Source organism: Phaseolus vulgaris, chromosome 7 (assembly GCF_051622355.1).
Source record: "Phaseolus vulgaris cultivar YP4 chromosome 7, ASM5162235v1, whole genome shotgun sequence".
NCBI classification, from domain to species: Eukaryota; Viridiplantae; Streptophyta; class Magnoliopsida; order Fabales; family Fabaceae; genus Phaseolus; species Phaseolus vulgaris.
Window position 1 is genome coordinate 29,470,777 of NC_143504.1, and position 15,966 is coordinate 29,486,742.

The 15,966-nt window shown below is 46.8% G+C and overlaps 1 protein-coding gene across 1 annotated transcript; it reads left to right on the plus strand.

Moving 5' to 3' along the window:
- The first annotated feature begins 13,442 nt into the window (after window positions 1–13,442).
- LOC137815318 (uncharacterized) lies at window positions 13,443–15,682 on the plus strand. The gene is made up of 3 exons (XM_090304783.1): window positions 13,443–13,664; window positions 14,355–14,741; window positions 15,077–15,682. The coding sequence occupies exons 1-3, from the start codon at window positions 13,443–13,445 to the stop codon at window positions 15,680–15,682; spliced, it is 1,215 nt and encodes a 404-aa protein (XP_090160909.1).
- Window positions 15,683–15,966: the final 284 nt, after the last annotated feature.

Consider the following 15,966-nt stretch of genomic DNA (forward strand, 5'->3'; position numbering starts at 1 on the left):
CTCTCTCCTGACGGTTACACATCTGAACACGTGACTCGCATCCAGCTGTACACGTGTCACCATCTGGAGCGTCCTCTGCTTGAGCGTCACCTCTTACTCTTCAGGCTGTTCGACTAAGTTACCCATGCAAGGAGTAACTCGGTGTATAGCTGCCTTGGAGCGCAATCTCTTTTGTGTGGCGAGTACGGGAGGTCACCATGCATACCTTCCCCGTGGTCTCGCCGGCCGCCATCATGATCTGCTTCACTCGCTTCACCGTGCATGTCCTGGTAAGCTGTTCCTTGGCCTCAACCTCTGGCTAGCTGGGGAATGATCATCTGATAACTCCATCCTTCGCACTCGTGCCCTTTGAAAGCCTTGAACAAGCTTTCCTGATCTTTCGGCGATGTCCTCCTCTCGGCGATCTCTGATCACTTGGTCGCCTGGGTTCGCATCCGGCGACTACGACACAAACCTGGTGACCGCCGGTTTAGATATGCTAGAGATCAGAGCACGCCAACTTAACGATTGGCGACTACCCGAGCTCCCCGACTTCCTTCCCTTTTGTCAGCCAGGTGTTCCGTTCAACACGCCTATATTATCGCTTGCTGCCACGTCATCACTTCCGACTACCTGGGCGGTACACAAGCCCCCCAGTCTTAAGCGAAGACTTGTCCAGCGAAAAGACTAAGAGGTCACATCACTGCCGATCTACGTGGCGCTGGCACGAAATTCCAAACGTTCGTACCCTCTGCTTTTCTGACGCTCCACCAAACCCCTTTTTCCAATCGCTCGACACATGGCTTCATCAACGGTCATCTTCAGCTGTCGTTTGCGCTTCCGAAAACGTTCGAAAAACCCCTAAAACCCTTTGCGCTTCCTACTGTTCCATCATCTTTCTGCATTCTCAAAAGTTCTAAGTATTTTCTCTGCATCCCACGACGCTCCTCAACTCTCTCAATCTCCAACTCTCTTCAACGCTCATTCGATCATCAAAAGATACCCCTTTTACTTCTTTTGTTGATGTTTGCTACATTTTAACCGATTCACATCATCCATTATCTGTCTGGTGCATACGTTATGGGTTGTTTTCTCCTTTTCTCCCCTCTCGTAACTTAGGGCTTCGTCTTCCATTACGTTCGTCCCAACGAACTCTTGTTCGTTTGTTCTCAATCGAGTCGTTTTCTGCAATCTTTGTTCATCCCTTTCCTTTTTCCTTTGCAGTTCCTGCGATGGCTCGCACGAAAACCACCGCGAACCCTCCTCCTCCATCGCGAAACCCTCCACCCCAAGCGCATAACCTACCACGAGCATCTGGTGCTCCTTCTACCCAGGCTGAGAGGCCTGCAACTTCTCACACCAACCCCGCTGAGGCAACTCCACCTGTCGCCGGAGGAGCCTCCATTCCTACACAAGACTATAAGAAGCTCTACCCGTGGGCCACCCCAACTTTGCTGAAGGAGACCTCTTAAGTAAACTCTGCGTTGGCGGTGCTACGGTTGAAGAAAGGGGACGAACCCAACCTCTCGTTCCACAAGGAGCATGACGACAAGTTAATGGTGCTGCCTTGCCCTCCCGACGTGCCAATTTGCACGGATGACAAGGGGAACAACGGCGAGTTGTTCTGCTTCGTTTACACCACTCTATTCAAGAAGGTGAAACTCAGGTTTCCCTTCACCCGTTTTGAACGAGAGCTACTAACCGAGCTCAACATTGCCGCTGCCCAGCTCCATCCCAACAGCTGGGCATTCGTGAGGGCATTTCAAATCATGTGCGCGCACTTGGGACTACCGGCCTCGGTAGATGTTTTCCTTTTCTTGTTCGAGGCCAAGAATCCCGGAGACCGCCCCTGGGTGAGCTTAAACGGGATTGTTGGGAGATCGATCCTCTCAATCTTCCAGCAATCCTACAAAGACTGGAAAGGGAAGTTTGTCCAAGTGCGTCAAAACGACCAAGACCCCTCGATACTCGATGGCTTCCCTTTGTACTGGGTAAACAAGGGGAGCAAGGACTCCAAAGAAAACTTCAGAAGGCCAAGAATTCCTGACAACATGGGCGAGTTGGACAAGGACCTCTGCCTTTTCTGGAAGAGGGTGGCTGATGCCCACATTAACTTTCCTACTTCCTCAATAATCACCTTCGAATTCCTCGAGGGTCAACTCGAAGCCCACATCGGTAAGCCCCGCCTCACCATCAAATTTAACACCAACTTGGCATTTTTCCGTTCTACTTTGGCATTCCGTTATTAACCTATGTGCTGCTTGTGTGATCCCTGTACAGACATGCTTGTATTTTCCGCTTCAGTTTTAATTACTCACCTATTCTTTACCTGGTGCAGATAACATGCTGGGAAAAGGTAAACTGGCTGAATTGAGGGCGATCGCCCGAACTCACAAGTTGGCGGCGGGTTCCCAAACCGTGCCCAACTCGGTGGTGGAGATCGCCGCTGCTCAGGGCAGAACTCCTCCCCAAGGTCCAACTCCTTCGGAGACACTACCTGCCCCCCAAAGAAAAAAGCTTGTCTTGAGGAAACCAAAGAGGAAAACTCCTCAAGTGGTACAAGAGGATGAAGAGGACGACGAGGCGACTGAAGACGGCCTCGTCACCAAAAGAACAAGGGTGGCACCCTCTTCACCACCCGCTCTCCCAACACCAACACCACCCTCTCCTCCAGCTCCAACACCGCCAGTCCAAGCAACACCCTTGGCTGTTGCGCTCCCTGTGGTTGAAGGCAGCGAGCCTAACTTCATAGAGAACCCCCCAAGCGCCTCCACGCCGTTCGTATCTGCTGGAAAGGGTCCTCCTTCAACCGCCTCTATTGCTGGGGCCGCACCAGGTGGAGATGAAGGTGCCCACAACTCGCCAATCCTCATAACAGAGTCCCCGACTTCACCACCACGCCAAGAAGCCCCCCTTGCTCTACAAACTCAAGAGGGTGGTGGTGAAAGCCAGCACCAGGCTCCTCCAGCACCTCCACCAGCAGCAACTGCAAGCCTTCCCCCCTCCATCAAAGAGGTCTGGGGGCCCTTCACAGCTAAGCTAAAGATGATGGCAGAGGACCTCCCCTCAATCATAACGAAGGCTGTGAAGAACTCGAACAAGAGGCTTCAGGACGAGAACTCAGCGCTCCAGGAGGAGAACCGCCTGATAAGGATTGAGGCAGAAAAACTGTCTTGCAACCTGATGATGGCAGAAATCGATCATTCAAGGCTGGAGGACGCCATGAGCGTTGAGCTGAGGGGCGCGTGGAAGGAGGCCTCCGATCTGCGCCAAAAACTGCACCTCCTAGCTCAAGAGAAAATTGAGCTGGAGAGTAAGCTGGTCCCCTACAGGCTCAAGGTGGCCAACTTGGAGGCATCGATGAAAGCAGATGCGGCCAAGGTGGAAAACCTTGAGAAAAGGTCAGCTGATCGGGAGGTCCTCCTCGGGAAGGTCGAGAAGGAGAGGGACGACGCCATGGCTGAGCTCGCCAAAGCTCAAGAGGAAAACAAGAAAACTGCTGCAGAGCTGGCCCAGGCGCGGGACGAAGGCAAAAAGGTTGCTGAAGACCTTGCTCAAGCTCGCGGGGAAACTGAAGAGCTGAAGAAACGAGCTGACGAGCTGAAGCAACAAACCGAAGAGCTCGAGCAAAGCTCCGCCCAAGTCCTTGCCGCCGGGTTCGACGCCGCCTGGAGCAAGTTGCTTGCCAATACCCCGAGCTTGATCTGACCATGGTGTCCATCTGCAACAAAGTGGTGGATGGGAAGATCGTGCCCTCTGAAGATTAATTGTCTCCCTCCATCACTTTGCTCTTTGAAAACTTGGCACTTATTTCTGTTCTGTAAAACTTTACTTGTAATTTTCTTCTTATGTATTCGAATTGACACTGCTTTTATATAACTTCTTCCGCTTTTGCACCTCGTCTTTCTGTTTACTTCGCATTCTTTAACCTTCATATGCTTTCTTACTCGCTGTATGGTTGATCAACTTATCTGGTGAAACTTGCTTAAACAAATCAACCCAGCGATTCCTCGGGCTTAACCGTTTACTCATTGCTTTGAACTCGAGCAAACTATCAATCTTATAACAATTCATCAACTGTTAACTCAAAGTAAAACTTGAGCAACTTATTAACCTTCAAACAATGACATTTAACGTAACTTGCAAACTTAAGGCAATTAGCTACTTACTAGGCAGCAGGTTTTAACATAAACTGGTATCACAATACAGTTTACCTGATCTTCCTAGCAAGGTTAGCCTTTACTCCTGTCATCGCCTGGAATTCTTCTGATCGCCATAGGGTTCTGGCGATGTAAGATTTCTTTGCCTTCATATCTTGGCTATTGTTCCCTCATCTGGGGGGTAGAGGCGCCTTTCGGATCCTTCTCTACCTCCCTGAGTTTCAGAACAATAAGCCGGATAGCGAGGTGTTCTCTTTGAACCTACCTTAGCTATCTTTTAAACTTCTTTCACCCTTCACGCCATACCTGAACTCGTTCAAGACGAGAAGGATTTTATCCGCCTTCACACCGCCTACAAGCGTGGAGGTTTTCTCTGGTCTTGCTAAGTCAATATTGATGTTTCACTTAAAGGGGGAAAGGCGTTTTCCTTCCTTTTTCGCCGTTTAAGGTCACGAACACCCCTGACTTTTCAGTTCATCTTGCCTGAACTCACTCTGAGGTGAGAAGGACTTTTTCTCGCCTGAACTCGCTCGACGGCGAGAAGGACTTTATCTTGCCTGAACTCGCTCGACGGCGAGAAGGACTTTATCTGGCTTGAACTCGCTCGTCGGCGAGAAGGACTTTATCTGGTGCCTCAACTTGCCCAGGGTGTACATCTCCTCCCCCTGGATGCACTAAGGACTTTTTCTCTTTCTCGCCTGCACTCGCTCGAGGGCGAGGAGGTCTTTTCCTTTCTTGCCTCCAAACGTACGAGAACGCTGAGGTCTTTAGTCGCCGCTGGTGCCTCCGATCGCCGAAAGACGATGAGGACTTTAAAACTTTAACTGATGCCGCCAGTCGCTGAAAGACGATGGGGACTTTAAAACTTTAACTAATGCCGCCAGTCGCCGAAAGACGATGGGGACTTTAAAACTTTTTCTTAGAAAGCATGCAGCATAACTTTAAACTTGCCTTGAATCACGTACGAGTGATAAGGTCTTTTTTCTAAAACTTTCGAAACAACAAGCATGCCATCTTAAAACTTTAAACTCTTTTAAAACTCTTCTTTATTGGGTGGCCTCGTTAAAAACCCTCCTTAGGGAAAAAAGAGTGCCCCCTTCAAACTGTTTTAACAGAAAGCTTGCAAATCTCTTTATGTTCGTTTTTACTTACAAAGCTTTAACTGTAATATAACTTGAGGTGTGTGGCGTTCCAAGTGCGAGGAATCGCCCCTCCTTCCAATGTCTCTAAGCGGTAGGCGTCGTTCCCGAGCGCCTCGGTTATTCTGAACGGTCCTGTCCACTTAGGCGATAACTTGTTTTCCATCTCGTACTGGTGGGCCTTCCTCATCACCAGGTCGCCCTCTCTAAACTGCCTTGGCATCACCTTCGAGTTATACCTTCGTTCAATCCTCCTCTTTACTGCCTCAGCCTTTACCCTTGCCTCCTCCCTGACCTCATCCAGTAAATCCAGATTCAACCTTCTTTCTTCGTTCGAGTCTTCCGCCACAAAGTTCTGAAATCTCGGCGAGCTCTCCTGGATTTCAACTGGAATCATTGCATCACATCCATAGACCAAGCTGAATGGGGTCTCATGAGTTCCTGACTGCTCAGTGGTATGGTACGCCCAAACTCTGCGGGGTACCTCCTCGGCCCACGACCCCTTAGCTTTCTCCAGCCTTCTCTTCAAACCTCTCAGCAACACCCGATTGGCAGATTCCACTTGGCCATTTGTCTGTGGGTGCTCGACGGATGCAAACACCTGCTGAATTCCCACCTCTTTGCACAGTTTCTTCAGTAGGTGACTTGCAAACTGAGTCCCATTGTCTGACACCAGGCGCTTAGGCACACCAAACCGGCACACGATGTTCTTCCATACAAAGCTCTCAATCTTGTGTGCGGTGATCTGGGCCACTGGTTCTGCTTCGATCCACTTGGTGAAGTATTCGATCGCCACCACCAAGTACTTCATCTGCCTGATCGCCAATGGGAAAGGTCCCAAAATGTCAATCCCCCATGTATGAAACGGCCAAGGGCTGTAAATCGACTTTAACTCTTCTGGAGGTGCTTTGTGCCAATCGGAGTGCTGCTGACATTGCTTGCAACACTGTGCATATTTCTTGCAGTCCTCCCTCATTGTTGGCCAGTAATAACCTGCACGGAGAGTTCTTGCAGCCAGAGCTTGACCCCCGACATGACTTCCACATATCCCTTCATGGAGCTCGGCCATGATTCTTGTACATTTTTCCCCGTGCACACATTCCAGGAGTGGGTGTGTGAACCCAAACCTATACAGCTCGGCATCAATCATGGTGAACTTGTTGGAGTTCTTTTTTATCTTTCTAGCCTCCGTCGGATCCAGCGGGAGAAGGCCATCTGCCAGGCAGCGCTGGTACTGGGTTATCCATGTGTCTGGCTCATGCGTGGCACAGACCTGCGTCATGTTCACCCTCTCCCCCCGACATGCTCTTATTCTCGGCGACCTCAAGGTCTCCTGAGTCAAGGACCTGTGACTCCTCGCCGCTTTCTCCATCGAATTGCTTATCTGAAGAACCAGGTGGTCTGCCACAAATGCTCTAGGCGTCTTCAGAGTTTCTTGGATCACTGTCCTCTGCCTACCCCCCTTGCCCGAACTGGCGAGCTTAGCTAGCAAGTCTGCTCGGGCATTCTGCTCTCTGGGCACATGCACCACTTCAAATGAGACAAAGGAACTCTTCAACTCCTGCACATACTCCAAGTAAGCCGCCATTTGTGGATCCTTGGCCTGGAACTTGCCTATTACTTGTCCGTGACTAATAACGAGTCACTCTTAGCCATCAGCACCCTAGCTCCCATCTCCTTGGCCAGCAAGATTCCGGCGATCAACGCCTCATACTCTGCTTGATTGTTGCTGACTTTGAAGGCAAACCTCAGGGACTGTTCTATCAGCACGCCGTTGGGCCCTTCTAGAATAACTCCAGCACCGCTACCCTGCTGGTTCGACGATCCGTCCACCGAGAGCACCCAACGAAAATCATCCCCTTCAACTCGTGCTGCTTCTGACGAGAGCTCGACCACAAAATCGGCGAAAATCTGCCCCTTGATCGGACCTCGGGGCTCATACTTGATGTTGAACTCCGACAGCTCCACCGCCCACTTCACCATCCTCCCAACTACATCAGGCTTCTTCAGGACTTTCTGGATGGGCAAGTCGGTCATCACCAGTACTGTAAAACTGTGAAAATAGTGGCGCAACCTCCTCGCCGAAAATACTACAGCCAATGCAGCTTTCTCCAAGGCCTGATACCTCACCTCCGGGCCTTGCAACACCTTGCTGACGAAATAAATAGGCTTCTGAGCCTGGTCTTGATCTTGGGCGAGCACCGCACTCACCGCCCTCTCAGTCACAGCAAAATACAACCTGAGAGGGGTTCCTACTAAGGGTTTGCACAAAACCGGCGGGCTCGCCAAGTACTCTTTAAGCTTCACGAAGGTGTCTTCACACTTCTTCGACTAGACAAACTAATTGTTTCGCCTTAAACACTGGAAGTACGGATGGCCTTTCTCTCCGCTAGCCGATACGAAACGAGACAGGGCGGCCATCCAACCTGTAAGTTGCTGCACCTCCTTCACGGTAGCCGGGCTTCTCATCGCCAAAATGGCAGCACACTTATCAGGATTTGCCTCTATTCCTCTTTCAGTTAAGAGGAATCCCAAGAACTTCCCTGCCTCCACGCCAAAAATGCACTTCTCGGGGTTCAGCTTTAATCTGAACTTGGCGATTGTGGTGAACAACTCCTCCAGGTTCGCAACGTGCTTGCTCTTTTCCGGCGAGGTCACCACTATATCATCCACGTACGCTTGCACATTCCTTCCCAGCATTGGTGCAAGTACCTTATCCATCAATCTTTGGTACGTGGCCCCCGCATTCTTCATCCCAAAGGGCATCACCTTGTAACAGTAGCACGACCTCTCAGTCATGAAGGCAGTTTTCTCTTCATCCATAGGATGCATCTTTATCTGATTATACCCCGAGAAGGCGTCCAGAAAGCTCAGCAACTTGCACCCTGCTGCACTGTCGACCAGGGCATCTATGCTTAGCAAAGGGTACGAATCCTTTGGGCAAGCCTTGTTCAGGTCAGTGAAGTTGACGCACATGCGCCACTTCCCATTGCTTTTCTTCACCAGTACGACATTGGCCAACCACTCAGGGTACTGGACTTCCCTGATATGGCCTGCGGCGAGGAGCTTCTGTGTTTCATCCCTGATCGCCTGCCTCCTCTCCTCGTTAAATTTCCTTCTTCTCTGCCGCACTGGTCTGACTTGTGTGTCCATTGCCAAATGGTGACACAAGAAATCGGGGTCAATTCCCGGCATGTCCAAAGCAGACCATGCAAAAGCATCTAGATGCCGTTCGATCACCTTGGCGATCTGGTCTTGGAGCTCAGCCTCCAAAGATCTTCCCAGCTTGAAGACCTTTCCCCCGATCTCCCTTTCGAGCCACTCCTCGACGGGTTTGGGTCTGGCTTCCCTGGCGATCACCGCCCTGGCGATTCCCAATTCCCTCGCTTCCTCTGGGCGGTTCCTCGCCTCTTCCTCCCGTCTCCCGCTCTCCCCCTCAACCTCAGCATCCAGCATGGTGACATCGCCTCCGGCGGCCACCTCCATCGCCGCATCAACAACTCGCCACTCTGTTGGCTTGGGCTTCACACCAGGAGGCGGCGTCGTGGTGATGTAACTTACTGACCTCCTATTCTTGAGGCTATTCTCATAGCATTTCTTCGCCTCCTTCTGGTCAGATTTGATGGTGATCACCACCCCCTCCATCGATGGTAACTTAACCTTCATGTGCCTAGTTGAGGGCACAGCTCCTATTCTGTTGAGGGTTGGTCTCCCCAACAAAATGTTATATGCTGAGGGGGCGTTCACAACGAGGTACTTGATTTTCTCCGTCCTCGAGGCCACCTCATTCGTGAACGTCGTTCTTAGCTCGATGTACCCCCTGACCTCTACCTGATCGCCAACAAACTCATACAAGCACCCTCCATAGGGTCTCAGCTGGTCAAGGGGCAGCTGCAGCTGTGTGAAAGTCGGCCAGAACATTACATCCGCCGAGCTTCCTTGGTCCACCAGCACCCAGTGGACTTTCCTTCCCGCTGTGACGAGCGAGATAACTATGGGATCGTTGTCGTGAGGCACAACGTCCCTGAGATCTTCTTTTGTGAACGTGATGTCGACATCTGGCTAGTGATCCTCGAACATATCCACCGTCATCACAGACCTTGCGTATTTCTTCCTCTGTGACGCAGTGCATCCACCACCCGAGAATCCTCCAGCGATGGTCTGGATCTCGCCATGAGTGGGCATCTCGTGCTGCTGAATCTCGCCACTCGCCGGCTGGGAGCTCAACGCACCTCCCGTCCTCCTGTCCAGCAAGTAATCATTCAAGAAACCGCTCTTGACCAGGTCGTCGAGCTGGTATCCCAGGGCCAAACACGAATCAACGGTGTGACTGGTGGAACTCACACCAGGCGTCTGGTTTTGGTCCTAACACCTTGTCGCTCACTTTCTTAGGCGCCTTAAGCCTGGCTGCTATATTGGGAATGGCGATCAGATCCGCCAATCCCATGACAAACTTGTGCTTTGGTGGGCGATTGTACTCCTTGGGGTGCCCTGGGCCCCTTCCCTTGTTCTTCCTCGGATCATAAGGATGGCGAGTCCTTTGATCCTTCTTGGCCGCCATCGTCTCCAGCACCCTCTGCGGCTGGATTCTAGTCTGAGCACGTGGCCTAGCAGGGGCCACGCTCCCTCTCTTCTCGGCGACCTCACTCTCATTGGCGATGTGGGCCACCGCAAGTCGCCTAACCTCAGGAAACGTGGCGGGGTGAGCCCTAATCAGCACCTCACAGAAAGGTCCCGGCAGCACGCCCTTTTTGAAGGCGTATACCAACATCTCCTCGTCTTTAGCAGGCGAGCGGACCATCTGTGCTCCAAAACGATTCAAGTAGTCCCTGAGGGACTCTCCCTGGTACTGCCTTATGTTGAACAAGTCATAAGACACCCTAGGTGACGCCTTGTTCACAATGTACTGCTCGACGAAAAGCTTCGAAAACTGCTGGAAATTGGTTATGTGACCTGTAGGCAAGCTCACAAACCATTCCAGCGCTGTTCCCTAGAGCGTGCTCACAAACATCTTGCAATATACAGCATCCGAGCCTCCTGACAGCATCATCTGCGTGTGGAACGTGGTGAGATGTGCCTCAGGGTCCTCCACGCCGGTGAAAGAAGCCTTCACAGGTACCACGCTCGCAGGGATAAGCGTGTCTGTGATCGCCTGAGCAAACGGCATAGGGAAAACGCGAGGTGGCGACGACGGCGCGACCTCTTCAGCAACTGGGCGTCCTCTCTGCTCCTGAAGAGCTTGACGCAACTCCTCAGTCACTTTGCTGAGCTCTTCATTCCTGGCCTGAGAGGCGACCAGGTCCTCATGCATCTTCGCTTGCTCTATGCGCGAGGCCTCCACATTCGCCTGCAGCGCGCGCATGATCTCCATCATCTGTGCCATGGTCATGGCGCCTTCTGTAGCAACTGGCACAACGGGACTTGAACGGTTTCTTCTCATCTTTCTCATGAAAACTCAGCAGACCAAACTTCAACGAACGAAACCTACTCCAGCAAATGATCGATCCAGCAATCAATCGGTCAGAAACTCCCAAACTCCCAAGAACCTCCAAAAACGCAACCACAACAGCACACCGATAGATTCGGACGTCGAAACCTTCACAGAAACTTGCAACCACACCACGAACCTACCACTTCTCCAGCAAAACTCCCGATTCACCAAACAGAAACGCGAACGAACGGTAAAACTTCGGACCAACCGATCGAAAGCTCGAACGAACGGTGGAAAACTTCAAACTACTGATTAAAACCCAAACGAACGGTAGAAAACTCGAAATCGTCGAACAAAAACTCGAACGAACGGTGAAAAATGGTTGCACCAGCACACAACCACGCAGAAACTACAGAAACTCCAAGAACTCACGCTGTGGATGGGGACAGGTTTTACACGGCCCCACGGTGGGCGCCTGATGATCCTGCCGGTTGACTAGAACGTAAGAGCCTCGCCTCGTCAAAGGTGTTCTTCCTCTGGATCGGCTTTGCACCACGCTAGCTTCCGTCCTTCACCTCGATTCACCTCAAGAACCTGCAAAAGACAGAGTGGCGCTGCTGCGGCCGATCGCGCTCCGACGCTCAAGTCAGTGACGGAACCACCAAAACTCTAAGAGAGAAAACTAAGAACTCAAGGAACCGTGCAAAAACTCTCTCAGTCACTCAAGTATTCTCCCAGCGTAAAGAAGTGTTCTGAACGCGCGTACCTCAAAAGTTCGTTAGAATCTCTTATATACCTGTGCACTTTCTCTCTCCTGACGGTTACACATCTGAACACGTGGCTCGCATCCAGCTGTACACGTGTCACCATCTGGAGCGTCCTCTGCTTGAGCGTCACCTCTTACTCTTCAGGCTGTTCGACTAAGTTACCCATGCAAGGAGTAACTCGGTGTATAGCTGCCTTGGAGCGCGATCTCTTTTGTGTGGCGAGTACGGGAGGTCACCATGCATACCTTCCCTGTGGTCTCGCCGGCCGCCATCATGATCTGCTTCACTCGCTTCACCGTGCATGTCCTGGTAAGCTGTTCCTTGGCCTCAACCTCTGGCTAGCTGGGGAATGATCATCTGATAACTTCATCCTTCGCACTCGTGCCCTTTGAAAGCCTTGAACAAGCTTTCCTGATCTTTCGGCGATGTCCTCCTCTCGGCGATCTCTGATCACTTGGTCGCCTGGGTTCGCATCCGGCGACTACGACACAAACCTGGTGACCGCCGGTTTAGATATGCTAGAGATCGGAGCACGCCAACTTAACGATTGACGACTACACGAGCTCCCCGACTTCCTTCCCTTCTGTCAGCCAGGTGTTCTGTTCAACACGCCTATATTATCGCTTGCTGCCACGTCATCACTTCCGACTACCTGGGCGGTACAATATGTATTATATATTATATTGTATTATTTTTTATACTTTTTAATTAATTATTTATAAAATAATAAAATTATATATATATATATATGTGTGTGTGTGTTTTAATGTAATAAAAATATAAGCGCATGTATTTTTTGTAGTGTAAGATAAATTGGATGTAAACTATTTAGGCACTTTTTTTTTCACGAAGAAACGCATATAAAGGCTAACACCCTGAAAGATAAGGAAGAATAAAAAAACTGAAAAATTGGTTTCAATTATTTATTTCTTTTAAGGGTGTGTTTCGATTGGGGAGCGAGTGTGTGAAGATTTGAGGGAGTAGATGTGTGAGAATGTGAGAAGAAAGTGTGAAGAAAGTGAGGTTGATTGGATTGGAGTATGTTAGGGTGGATGTGTGAGGAAAGTTTATGGGAGTTTGTCAGTCATATGATGAGTGTGAGAAAATTTTAATTTTTTTTAAATTGTTAAATGTTACTTTACAAATTTATCCTTGCCTATTAAATTTTTTTAATAATGAAATGAGTTATTTTTGTTTAAAAATAAACAACTTTCACATATTTCGTAGATTTAAAAATTAAAATTAGAAAATAAATATATATTAAATATAAATAGATATAATTTAAAAATTATAATTAGAAAAAAAAATTATTCAACAAATTAAATAAAAACAAAAATTCAAATAATTTCTTAAAATATTAAACATGCATTATAAAATTAAAAAATAAATCAGATTATATAAATAAAAGATAATATTTTTTATTATTAAAAATCCTATAGTAATGAAAAATAAAAAAATACTAAAAAAATATAACGTAATTAACAATAGAAAATAATTTCATAAAAAAACATAATAAAATAATTTTTTAAAATATTAAATATATACTATAAAATTAGAAAATAAATCACATCTTATGTAAATAAATAAAAAATACTATTAAAAACCTTTGTAGATGAATGAAGTTAAATTCAGAAATAACACATGCTGATGTGAATTTCTCTCTACATTTCTTCATTTTGAGGGAAAAGGATATTTACGGTTCACAAGTATATCCTCTTCTTCTCTTTCCTGCAAAACCTTGGATTGAAATTCTGCAAACAGTTTCTTAATCATTGTTTGATTGTTTTCCTTGATTGCTTTATATGTGAATTGTGTTAAAGCTTCATTCCTAATCAATCTTTGCGAAAATCTTTGATAAACAATTCACCCCCCTACTTTTTTAAGCCATTAATTCTTACAATTGACATCAAGAGCTAGGTTCTTGAAAAATATTCAAGTTTTTATTTTATTTTTGAAAACTATTTTAATGGCTAGCAAGTTTGCATCATCTAAAACTCACCTTGATTGTATAGCTAAGAACATAATTGTCTCAGCCCTTGATTCTGATGAACTTCTCAAAGTTTCTGATTGTATCTCAGCCAAAGAAATGTGGGATACTCTTGAGAGAATTCACAAGAACTCAAGGAGTGCTTGTATGGACAAGAATGAGCCCTCTGCTGAATCATCTTCTCCAGAATTCAAGATGGAAGTTTGTCTTATGGCAACAAAAGAATCTGGATCAAACCAACTAAGTACATATTCTTCCAATAATTGTGAAAAATATTTCCAACTTCTTAATGTTTTCCAAGAAACTCATTTAGAAGCTAAAAGATTAACCCTTTCAAATTATCGGTTGAAAAGTGAAAAAAACTGGTTGAAAGAGAAATTCAAAGTTCTAGAAAAAGATTTGAACAATTCAAATGCTGATTTTGAAAATCTTGAAATGATTTATCAAAACTTCTCTTGTAAGTGTGATTCTAGTATTTGCAAAAATTGTGAATCTTTTCAAAAGAAAGTTTTGTATCTTGTGAAAACTGTTGACACAATTTCAAAAGGCAAATCAAATTTTGAGAATGTTTTAGCATCTCAAAAGTGTGTTTTTGGGAAATCTGGTTTGGGTTTTAACCCACAAAGTAAAACCAGTGGCTGCACAAAACCTTTTTCAACCATCACAAAAAATCAATCGGTTAAAAGGTTGAAACAGACGGTTGTTTATTGTTTCTACTGTATGAGAAAGGGCCACTCTGTTAGATTCTGTAAAATTAGAAAGTTTTTTGTTCCCAAAGGTATCCTAATGTGGGTTCCTAAGAATCATAAGGTTCCTTGGAATCATATTAACATCCATGGACCCAAATTTGTAAGAGGACCAGATCTAACCACCTGATTTTGAATTTTGCAGGATTGCTTGGTGAGAAAACATCATTTGTGGTACTTAGACAGTGGCTGCTCCAAGCATATGACTGGAGATGCATCCAAATTTGTCAGCATCACTCTCAAACAGGAAGGGCATGTGACCTATGGAGACAACAACAGGGGAAAAATCCTTGGTAAAGGTACCATAGGCAATGAAAACAACTTTCTAATATATGATGTGCTCTATGTAGAAGGACTTAAGCACAGTCTGCTCAGTATCAGTCAGCTCTGTGACAGAGGCTACCAAGTCACCTTCAAAACAAATTCTTGTGAGATTCGGCTGCCAAACTCAAAAGAAGTTCTGCTTGTTGGTAAGAGACCAAATAACGTCTATTTGCTTGATATCTCTAACTCCACATCAATCAGTTGTCTTGTAACAAAACATGAGGAATCATGGCTTTGGCATAGAAGAATTACACACATATATATGCATCATTTGAATAAACTGATTTCAAATGAACTTGTACTTGGCTTACCCAAACTTAAGTTCGAGAAGGAACATGTGTGTGAAGCTTGCCAAAAGGGAAAACAAACAAGAAAATCTTTTAAACGAAAAACTTTGTTTCAACTTCAAAACTTTTTGAACTATTACACATGGATCTTTTTGGCCCTTCTAGGACTATGAGTCTTTGAGGAAATTTGTATGCTCTTGTGGTTGTAGATGATTTTTCCAGGTTTACTTGGACCATTTTCCTACACTAAAAAAAGAAGGCCTATCCTGAATTCAAAAAGCTAGCAAAAAGGTTGCAGAACGCATGTTGCAGCAACATTGGAGCAATTAGAAGTGACCATGGTGGAGAATTTCAAAATGAGAAATTCAGCAACTTTTGCAACAAGCTAAGTATCTTCCACAACTTCTCAGCACCAAGAACACCCCAACAAAATGGAGTGATGGAGAGAAAGAATAAATCACTTGAAGAGATAGCAAGGACAATTCTGAATGAATCATCCCTTCCTAAACGCTTTTGGGTTGATGCGGTAAGTACAACATGTTATGAGATGAATCGTGTGCTTATCAGGCCAATCTTGAAGAAGACCCCTTATGAGTTGCTAAATGGAAGAAAGCCTCACATAGGCCACCTAAAGGTGTTTCGATGCAAATGCTACATCCTAAACAATGGCAAAGAAAATATGGGTAAGTTTAATGCTAAAGCTGACAAAGGTATTTTTCTTGGATATTCTCTATCTAGCCATGCATATAGGGTTTACAATAAGAAGCTTATGGTTGTTGAAGAATCTATGCATGTTATTTTTTATGAAACTAACAAATTTGAGCAAGGTTTAGCAAAGATCAGCACAGAAGAAGATGAATAGAACATCTTCCTGAAGAATCTGGAAAACAACATAAAAATTCAACCGGTTGATTATGCGAAACAACCGATTGAAAGTCTGCAGCAGAGTGATCTTCCAAAAGAATGGAGGATTCCCAGAGATCTCTCTGTTGACAACATCATTGGACAGATCAACAAGGGGGTGTCCACAAGAAGGAGAGTGGCAAACTTCTGCAACCATACAACTTTTGTCTCCAAGATTGAACCAAAGTCAATCAATGATGCACTCAAAGATGAGCATTGAACAACAACTATGCATGAGGAGCT